Here is a 10850-nt window from a genome sequence, read left to right as displayed (position 1 = left end):
ACTTTGTGCTATCCAAACAAACCCTTAATGAAAATTAAATACAAATATGATTTGTGTTTGGTACCAAGAAGTTTAAATATTTTCCATATGCATTGTTCATTTATATTTATATTCAAAATTTCACATAATTGTTCTAGAGAAGATAAAAGAAAAAAAAATTAATGTTGGGAGTTGCGCATGCTAAATTGCTAACTGTATAAGATTTGTTATAATTTCCCAATCATTGAGATTAATCATTAAGTGAAGGAAAACAAAGTGAATAAGAATAATGGGTTGAATCTCACAAAAATAAAAATGAAAAAAGAAGAATGGGTTGAATTCAACAAACAAACTACTACACCTATGATTTCATCCATGAAAATGATGGAATGACTCTCTTGAGATCAGCTGTATGCATGTACTAATTGTGGAGATGCCTCATTAAATTGCTTGAATTTAACAAAAATGTTCAATGTCTTGATGTTTAGCAATATCATTGTGGTTCTTAAATATTAGTCCATGGCTACACAAGAATATTATATTTGAAAATATATAGAGAAAAAAAGAGAAGACAAGAAGGTGACAAGGATAGTTAATCAAACAACTAAACAAGTTCTATTTAGAGCTACCTCTAACTTTAATTTTAAAGTTTCTGAAAATGGCTCAAGCCTTACATTCTTGCTCGGCCAATTCCTTCTAATCGACATCTTGTTGTTGTTGATGATGATGACGATGACTGTTTTTCGAGGAATGTCCTCGATATCTGCCAATTCCGCAAACTGTTGGTTACTGTGCATAGCTAGTGAATCATTTGAGGAGGTTCACTTGTAACATCTTTGGAACAGATAGATGCACCACCTTCCACAGTCTTATCGCTAGCGCTCTCACGCTTTGCTGTTGCATCAACTGTACTGAGTGCCTTTAGGGAAGAGCTCGATAATCGCATTGCTTCTGCTTGCTCATCTCTAACCTTTTTCATCCTCTTCATGTTCAAGAATCCGCTCTCAAGAGCTTCCAACACTCTACTTGTCAATGGTCTGATTCTTTTGCTTTGCCTCCGAGAGCTTGTCATAGGTTGCTCGTCTTCTGCACAAACAGTAGTATCGGTTTTCGACAAATCAGCAAAATTATTCTCAATGGCCAACTGGATGCCATCAGTTTCCAGCATTCCTGGCTCACAATTTCTAGCATCCAGCGGAAGCAGGGGTGGGTTTGAACCGACTGATGACAGCAATGGAAGCTTCTCACTACTCCCTTGAAGAGTCTCTATGGATTGAGAATTGCCTCCAGCAGAAGAACCGATAGATGATACTTTCTCTTCAGAATCACTTACGCGGAGAACCTCAATGCTGCCATCATCTTGTGATTTTAAGGCACAACATAGCTCCGTTTGTTCACGAATGTCGGCAGGAAACTTCTCACTGAAGCAACTTTCCTCTATCTTTCCACAAGCATTGAGTCTCTGTCTCTTCACAGGAGAAACCAAATGAATTGGATTACTAGAGATATTCTCAGTATGGTTCCTTCTCTGTGTCTTAGCAGGAGCAGTTAATCTTTCCCCTTTCATTGGAGAAGCTAAACTAATTTCCGGAGCAGTTATTTTCTTTCCCAAGGGAACTAAACAAGGAGAATGACTAGATTTAGCTCTTCTACTGAAATGGTGCTTTATTATCGTATTTGACCTTGTATCTTCTGATGCATTGGTCCTCTCATACTGCTGAGTAAGAAAACCCTGGTCTGCCATGCATGAGTTCTTCGGATTTTGGTTATCAGCAGTAACTGGTTTACTGCCAGGTTTCATATCCATGACAACTGAACCATGACTGGATAATCCGTTGGTGATTCTTCGCTCACGCTCATCTGAAGAATCATCACTTGAATTATCTTCATTTCCTCCTGAACAAATCTTAATTTTGGAAGAAATGCCAAACTTAACCGGTAAATATCTGAGTTCTCTGACCTGGGAGGATTTTCCTCCATGGAGCAAACTGGTATCCACAATGCTGAATTTAGTATGGCGTGCAGTAGAGCTAGCGATTATGCCCTCACAATGGCGAGCCTTAGTATGATTAGCATTTACCTGGCCATAATCTTGAGTTACCTTCTGCATTGGTTTGGAAGTAAACATCAAATCAATTGGCGAACATCTAAGTTCTCTCATCTTGGATGCTTTTCCTCCATGGACCAAACTGGAATCAACAACCGTGAACTTCATATCGTTTGAACTGAAAATAGAGACTTGGGGCTTGAGATAATGAGGCTTATGATTGGGAAGATCATCTTGATCTGATGATTCTCCTGAAAGGCAACTATTTTCTTCATTGCAGCTCCGAAAATCATTTCCTTCAGCATCAAGTTCAATGAGCGTTGGCTCAGATACCACTTTGCTCAAAACATCGCTAACGGAATCAAAGTAGTGATTTCCTTTAACAAGCTTTCTTCGTGAGAACTTCTTCACTCCAGGAATAAGAAACACTAGACAATGTTTGGAACTAAAAGAGCATTGATTCTTGGGTTGCTCCGAGTGCCATCCTCTGGCTAGCAGACGTGGCCAAACAGCTTCCCAAAAAATATCATTGCATCGAGCTTTGCTCAACCGACAGCCTGCTGTTAAAAAACCGAGGATTTCACCACATGTAAGAGATGAACAAGCCTTCCCAGAAGGTATTTCAGGGGAAACTTGAGTGGTCCTTGGAGGCTTCATGGCCAGGCCTGTAAGATCAACCTTCCCCTTACCAATGCCAACAGCTTCTACAAGACTACATATCCCAACATTATCCTTCAAATGGAAGACATAATTTTCAAGTGAAGTTCTCCCCTCGACAAATGACTTCGAGACCTGCTAATAGTGAGAGGAGAGTGCAACCATGATCAGAACAACGTTCAGTAACTAACTAGAAGATTTATCAAAGTCAACAGAAGGACCATGAATAATGATTCTGAAGCAAACTTCTAAATGAAATCAGTAGTAAATTAAGTTTACCTCTAGAAAATTATTTTGTAATTCATCCTGGACATGAGTAAGCAAACGAGACAACAATTTCTGTTGCCTCCAGCCAGTAAAGATTTTCCGTCCACATATAATTCTTCGATTTCTTCTCTTTTGGCCACTTGACCATCTGCGGTATCTATCTGACTTATAAAATGCCCCATAGTAATATGACAATATATCCCCCATCTTCTTGTTTCCAATTAATTGTTTTATCTTCCCGAAATCTTTCCCAAATATATACAAACCAAGAAGAAAACTATCCGCTTCTGTGTTGTTCCAGGCATCACTTGATGAACCAGGAATCAGATGAGAGCTTTTACCTCCACATGGTGCCATTCCACATTCAAGGTTCTCTGCATTTGATTCCTTTTCATCGACCAACCTAGCATTCGACCGTTCAGCACTTAGTTCTGAATTTTTCTTCCTCTTAGAATTCTGGCCCTTTCTGCACTTTCTAGCCACCTTAGTTGCATCATCAGGCTTACTTGGACCCTCCTTGCCTTCATCCTCGAAATCAATATCTTGTTCGTGGATCCAAGTGACTGGGACAGCTAAGCTGAACATAAAGGAATGGTCAATATAAGGACTACCTTCTGAGTTCATCAAAAGCTGAAGATGTTCCCATCCTGCTATCATAGGAGGAATTTCCGCCTGGTATCTGTTGCCAACTCTCGGACTTAATTGTGAATCGCCAAATATATCACTTATATCAGGAGAATCTGGGGGAAGCAACTGCTTTGGAGATGTTTCTTCAGTAAGGTTGCAGTTAGGATCAACCTGAATTATTTCCATCTGCAAAAAGAATATGTTACTGAGCATCAAATCTAAACTCATTAAAAGGACACTGACAACTTTAATTCATGAACAGAGAAAATGGTAAACGTAGATCAGTACTTGGGTATAAAAATGAAAGAAAATCTCTACAGGAAGGTGAAATGTAGTGAATTTAATCAAAGACAATATTTAAGGAATGGTTCAAACTATGGGGTTCATGATTCATAGCTGAAGAATCAATTTTCACTCCCAGATGAACAATTAAAGCAACAGGAACAAAGATTCAAGCAGCAGAAAGATTCAATCTTGGGGAACCATAGAAATATATATATATTTCTTATTTCTAAAACTGAAAACATAACAGGCAATTTAGTTCTCAGGGCATTCATATATTGCACACAAACATGCATTAACCGATCACTGCACAAAATCAAACACATCAGAAACATAAACAGAAACCTAAAAAAAAAAAAAAAAACCCAGATTAAGAAACACAAGGAACAGCAGCTAATAACAAGATCACCAACCACAGTTCCTCTTTCATATCTAAACAATTCACCATTTAAACAAAAACCTAACAAGTGATACAAAAGAATACATTCACATACGAAAAAAGAAAATTTTAAACCAACACAGAAATCACTATCAAAACAATGACAACACAAGTAACCCAATGAATTACAACCAAAATCATGATGTGATCCTATCTATAATAAGGTTAACTTGGTTTTTTTTTTAAAAACAGATAGCTTAAGGAGCAAAGAAGCAGAAACATTGCATAAAGGAAAACAACATTAGATTGAAACAGTAAACATAACCCATCTATAAGGAAGAAGAAGAAAAGCTTTGAAACGTTAAAAGTAAAAGGGTCTGAGCAAATGGGTAGTTATGCATTGATTCACAGCTTCTTATTAAATCAAAATATGAACATATCAAATAAGAAGAAACATGAAAACTATAAACAAAAACAAGTGGATGGTCCTTGCGTTTTATAACTAAAAATCTAGGGAAAAAATATACCAAAAGAAAGAGATTGAAGAAGAGTTGGAGATAGTACCTGGGCTTGAAGAGAGGATTAGCCTATATTATTACATAAAAGAAACCGAATTGTATGTATAGTTTTGGCAGAGAGTGAAGGACAAAAGTATGGTTGGTCTTTATGGAAAAGCTTTTATTTTGGTAGTAGACCTCTCCACGGCCGGGTCGTGAGTCGTGACTCAATTCTTCAATTTTCAAGTTTGGTTCTTTGAGTTGAGTTGAAATGTTGGATCATATTTGTTATTAACTAGGGTAAATTACATTCAAGATCACTAAATTATTAATAAGTTTATGTTTTGGTCACTTAACTTTAAAAAGTTACAAAATGATTGTTGAACTGTTCGAAAGTTTTCATTTAAGTTATTGGGTTGTTAAAATCACTACTATATGGTCTTTTTTGTTTTTACCGCTTGCACCAATTGAAAGTTCTCTTTTCCATTCTCTTTTATAATTCAATTTTTTTTCATGAAACAACTTTAAATATCAAGAATTGCAAGAGTGGACCAAATCTAAACAATTTTCTTCTTCGATCTTTGGCATTGACTTTCATATCGGTTTGGATCTAAGGCATGTTCTATTCATTGATGGGTACTAATCCACCATACCACTAGTCGAATGGTCACTTGGAAATTATTAGCCAGACTTTTTTAAAAAAGAAAAACTTAACAACCTAATGAATTAAATAAAACCTTTTGAATAGTTCAATTATTTAAATGAATTTTTTTGAATAGTTTAGTGACCATTTTATTGCTTTTTAAAATTGGGTGATCAAACCGTAAATTTACTAATAATTTAGGGACCTTGGGTGTATTTTACCCTATTAATTAAAAAATAAAAAATATTTAAAGAAAAACAGCAATAAAATATCATTGGCCAAAAAGATATTAATATTTATATAATTTGTAATTGAATTAAATGAAAATGTTTATAATTAGATTTTATTATCAAATTTCAACCGAAAACTTAAAGCATAAATCTTTACATTTTATCTGTAGTTGAATTTAATTTACAATTTATTTACTATTAAATGATTTGAAATATTAAGGATAGTTAAAGGAATAATTAATCGTATTAGGGTTTAACTTTGGAGAAAGTGCTTTAGTTTAGTCATTAGGAGCACTTTACATTATTTAGTATTAATTTAGTGTCTTCTATTATATTAAATTATATGGTATTTTTAAAATAATAAATTATTCATGTGTTCATTATTATTTCTGTGAAAAATCAAAATTAAGTGCGTGCTTCGATGGGCGGTGAGATGCGGTGCGCATGGTATGGTACGTTTTGCTTACATTTTGTCTCACATTACAATATTTAATCTCACTGTCACCGTTGTTTTTACACTAACAACAAGTAAACACACCGCGCATCTACACCCACCTTAGTTGTAAAGATTTTGATTATAAATGTAGGAGTTGTAAGTTTCTTTTAACACTGTGGAAATCAATATTTTTTTTTACTTACAGTTTTTATTAATCAGGTGATCGATATTTTCATCTCACAAAAATCGTGTAACTATTTTATCACTTAGACTTAAATAGTTAAATCACTGTTCTTGATACAAAGCTTTCTACTACTTAAAACCTATTCCCACCCTTAAAGCAAAGGAAAATACGCGCTTAAACACACTTAAATTTAGTTCTTTTGATTGTTGTAATAGCAGTGATAACTAAAACTCAATTAACAAATTATTATTAAATCAATAAAATAAAAAGATTAAAATTTAAATATATAAAGAATATAGGGACCAAAAGCATAATTCAACCGAATTAAAAAATCAGATTTAAGATGGTTGAAGCTTTATAAACTCCAATGAAAGTGGCCTAAATTTGCTGGCTTTGCCAATGAAGCTAAACCAGCCCCCGTTTCATTTCATTTTCAACCATACAAATTAATCAAATTGCTTTTCTTTTCTTTTTTTATCTTTTCGGTACCGATACAAATTGGGCTATTTGAAGTACTATAAGGACCATTGACTCCATTCCACGACCTTTTTCTACTCTATTTTTCCCCTTAAAATTTGTTTTCTTTTTAAAGCAAATGTAGCCATTTCCGATCCGTTACCTGATTGAGGCGGACCTGATTTTTTTTAATTTAGTAGTTAAACCATTTAGTTCGTTTGTATGAGTTTGTTCGCGTCATCATGTAGGCGAACTCATACTCAAGGGCACGTGTTGATTCTAGAATAGAATACATATTGATATACATATGAGTCTACTTAATACAAGACCGTGTCATATATATATAGAAAAATTGAGTTACACGAAGGGAGAGAGAATCACGAAATACTCAACAGGTAGCAATAGTTTGCTAGCTTTGAGTCAACGCTGGAAGATTTATCTTATGTTAAAAGCTAATGTAAGTAAAAAATAATTAATCTTCTGCACCGTGGCTGTTAATGCTCAACGAGATCCGAGCAATTTGTCCCTTTTGTTTATAATAATTTATAATATATAATGTATAGCTTGCCTCTTGCTTCACTAGTATTTAGCTTAAGTTCTACGATTTTCCAGCTTTATAGATCAAGTTGAGCAATTCTGGATAGCTGCACTGAGATCTGTTTTAGAGCAAATTTCTGGGTATACGTAGTTTTTTGCCAGTTTTATCAGGTATGTTCTAATTTTGGTCATAAATCTTTGTGTTTTTTTTTTTTTCACTTCCGTTCATAATTTTCCCACTTTTTCTTGGGAACCAAACAGAACTAGTGCAAATTTTTATGAACCAAGGTTTTGCAAATGGGGAGATCATGTTTTCCAAGATGTGGATTTGCAAGAATAATAGCATGGCTTCAGCTTGTTTTGGGGATTCTTGTTATAGTTGTAAGTATATCAAGTCTCTTTAGGTTCTATTCTGCTGGATTTTTTGTGCACAATGAAGATATATGCCGCCATTTTTACGGTCCCAAGGATGTTTATCAAGGCTTCGATATAAACGATCGGATCGCGGAAGTACTAACAACGATTGAAAACTTGCACAAGAAATTAGAGATGAATCTGCAACAGATGGAGAAGAGCAAAACAAGATTGGAGTATAAGAACTATTTGGAAGTGGAAGTTCTTAGGCCAGTTTATAGTGCTTACACTGCTCTTAAACAGCTTCGGCTACCTAAGATTGGGAACGGTACGGTGAAAGAGGAGTCGTTGATTGATACATTCACAACGGAAGAAATCCGGAAGTATATAGCCCCGAAAGAAAACAGAATTGGGAAGATCAATTTTTACGGAACCGAGAAGATATACAATACAATAGGGCATGCATGTGTTTTGATGAAGAAGGAACTTGAAGAGTACATGGATTATGATATAGGATCATATTGTAAAGATGACTGGAATTTAGCTCAGAAGCTTATGGTTAACGGTTGTGATCCGTTGCCTCAAAGGCGGTGCTTGACGAGAGCTTCCAAGGTGTACCAGAAGCCGTATCCCATCAACGAGTCTCTATGGAAGTTGCCTGATGACCGAAATGTAAGGTGGGGTAATTACCAGTGCAGGAATTTCGGTTGCTTGTCAGGCAAGAATCCGAAACGAGGTTACACAAAGTGTATCGGATGTTTCGAGATGGAAAAGGAGAAGCTTAAGTGGGTAACCAACACTTCCCTTCAAGTTGATTTCTTGATTAGAGATGTTCTAGCCATTAAACCGGGCCAGATAAGGATCGGTCTAGACTACGGTGTCGGCACCGGGACTTTCGCAGCAAGGATGCGAGAATTGAACGTAACGATTGTTTCAACCGCTTTGAACCTCGGGGCTCCTTTCAATGAGATCATTGCACTTAGGGGCCTAATTCCTTTGTATGCAACGTTGAACCAACGCCTTCCATTCTTCGACAACACGATGGACTTGATTCACACGACTGGGTTCTTGGACGGGTGGATCGACCTCCTGCTGATGGATTTCATAATTTTCGATTGGGACAGGGTGCTAAGACCAGGAGGACTGTTGTGGATAGACAGATTCTTTTGTAATAAAAAGGACATGGAGGACTACACGTACATGTTTCAGCAATTGAGATATAAGAAACACAAGTGGGTTATTGCTCCTAAATCACAACACCAAGTTTATCTTTCTGCTGTCTTAGAGAAACCTCCTCGAGCTATTTGAATCATGTAACAAACACAAACTGAGTTACTTGCTCTTCAATTAAAGCATGAACTTTTATCTTTCTTTAATCATAATTTATCAATTATGTAGGTTGCGGCAAGCTAGTAGCAGACAGGCACGAATCCAGGAAGATATTTTAGGGGGCCGAAATTAAATTGTCTATATTTTCATAATTTTTAAGAAATTAAATTAAATTTTTATCATTTTTAGGAGGGGCTAAAGTACAATTTTACCTTTAATAATTTAAATTTTTTAAAAAATTTAAAGGAAAAAAATAGCAAAATTTCCATTTTAGAGGAACCGGCCTATTAATATTAATAATTAATATTTATTATTTAAAAATATTTAAAATTTATATTTTATATGCTAAAATATTAATAATGAGTTACAATAAATTATTTTTATTTTTCTACTCATAATATTAATGAATTTGAAATTATTTAGAAGGATAATATCAAGATTTATCCTTGTACTTTTAACAAAATTATCATTTCGATAACTGTACTTTCAATTTGTTCATTTTAGTACATATACTTTTGTTAATTTGTTAACAAAAAAATTGACTACAAAGTTTTTTATATCGGCCACAAAGAAAAAGCTAAATAAATTATTTTATTTCTTTTTGTTTTTGTTTTTGAAGGTAAAAATCATTAAATATTGTAATAAAGTTAAATTTCTTTTTTTTTTCTTCCACATGCATGTGTCTAACCAATAATATCATAAGAAAATCACTTCCTAAATGTGAATCATCTACTTTTCGAAGGTCATTTGGTCAAAAACTAAGAGAAAGACGGCGAATGCTTTCTTAAGATTGGGAACTTGATACAATTTTATCTGTGGTGGTTGCTTCACCTGTCAATCGTTGCTGCTCTTGTTGCTCCTCCCAATTGCCTAAGCCAACGGCGTTGGATCTGTGTAGAGAGAATCACATCCCTCACCACCAGTTATAGAATAAGAAGTCATTCATTCATTCAAGCACAAACAAAAAAATCTCATAAAAAGAGAGAAGCACTCATCTTTAGATTGTGACAACAACACCGTCGACCTTTTGCAATGTGGCCATCTCTTTAAGAATTTGGTTGGAGAATGGATGAAGAAGAGTTCCCTTGTTGCTAGGATTGAAGCCACTTTCAATTCGCTGACCAAGTTTAAAACTTCCCACTTTCAAAGTGCAAATAGAAAGAAAAGGAAAAGAGAGGCGATCAACAACCTAACCGAACCCAGATCGAACGCATAACCGAGAATGCATGGCCAACTGGTGGTTGACAGTGGTCGGCAGTGGTCGATGTTCAAGGACCACCGTGACTTTTGGTTTTATAGTGGAGTAGTAAATAATATATATATACACAAATATGGAAAGAAATAACAAATATTTTTATACTAATAAATGTTAAATATATTATACTAATAAATATTAAATCTTCTAGAAAGAAAATATATTTTGTAAACAAATCCAATTCGTATTTTTTAGTTTACCAAAATTGAAATGTTCGCCAACTTTGCATATATGATTATCTCACAACAGATATATAATTTTTAGTTATTTTATTTAAGTATTATATAAAGAATGAAAATTATAATATTATTATTTATCATTTAAAAGAAATAATATATTATATTATTTTTAATTAAATTAGTATCCGGCTAAATCATGATACCAATTAAATAAGAGGTTTATGATACGTATAGATATATCTATTATTACATAAAATATAAGTATATAAGTATATTGATAAATTTAGCCTTTAATGTTTATCTCTAAAATCGATTTGTTTTTTAAAAGAATTGAATTAGACCATCAACTTTTCACAAAAGAGAACTACCTTTTTTTTAATTGAAATATTGATTAAAACACTAATTTCAATTTTTTTAAGTTTCTATAAATTATTTTAAATATTTTTATAATTTTAAATTTATTTATTGATATGACATATAAAACAAATAATGTCATATATATATATATATAT

General features: G+C 34.1%; 2 protein-coding genes across 3 annotated transcripts; one reads left to right on the top strand and one right to left on the bottom strand.

Moving 5' to 3' along the window:
* Positions 1–503: 503 nt before the first annotated feature.
* On the bottom strand, positions 504–4988 carry LOC107899093 (uncharacterized). 2 transcript variants are annotated; one of them, XM_016824704.2, is made up of 3 exons: positions 4803–4988; positions 2963–3763; positions 504–2821 (listed from the first exon to the last, which is right to left on the bottom strand). In XM_016824704.2, the coding sequence occupies exons 2-3, from the start codon at positions 3761–3763 to the stop codon at positions 779–781; spliced, it is 2844 nt and encodes a 947-aa protein (XP_016680193.1). In that variant the 5' UTR covers positions 4803–4988; the 3' UTR covers positions 504–778. The 2 variants fall into 2 exon arrangements, with proteins under 2 accessions (XP_016680193.1, XP_016680194.1); XM_016824705.2 differs by having other exon boundaries at positions 504–2818.
* A 2078-nt stretch (positions 4989–7066) lies between these two features.
* LOC107898379 (probable methyltransferase At1g29790) lies at positions 7067–8996 on the top strand. The gene is made up of 2 exons (XM_016823875.2): positions 7067–7392; positions 7483–8996. The coding sequence occupies exon 2, from the start codon at positions 7519–7521 to the stop codon at positions 8881–8883; it is 1365 nt and encodes a 454-aa protein (XP_016679364.1). The 5' UTR covers positions 7067–7392; positions 7483–7518; the 3' UTR covers positions 8884–8996.
* Positions 8997–10850: the final 1854 nt, after the last annotated feature.

The sequence above is a fragment of the Gossypium hirsutum genome, chromosome D08 (genome assembly GCF_007990345.1).
Source record: "Gossypium hirsutum isolate 1008001.06 chromosome D08, Gossypium_hirsutum_v2.1, whole genome shotgun sequence".
Taxonomy (NCBI): domain Eukaryota; kingdom Viridiplantae; phylum Streptophyta; class Magnoliopsida; order Malvales; family Malvaceae; genus Gossypium; species Gossypium hirsutum.
This window is presented reverse-complemented; position numbering and strand designations above follow the sequence as displayed.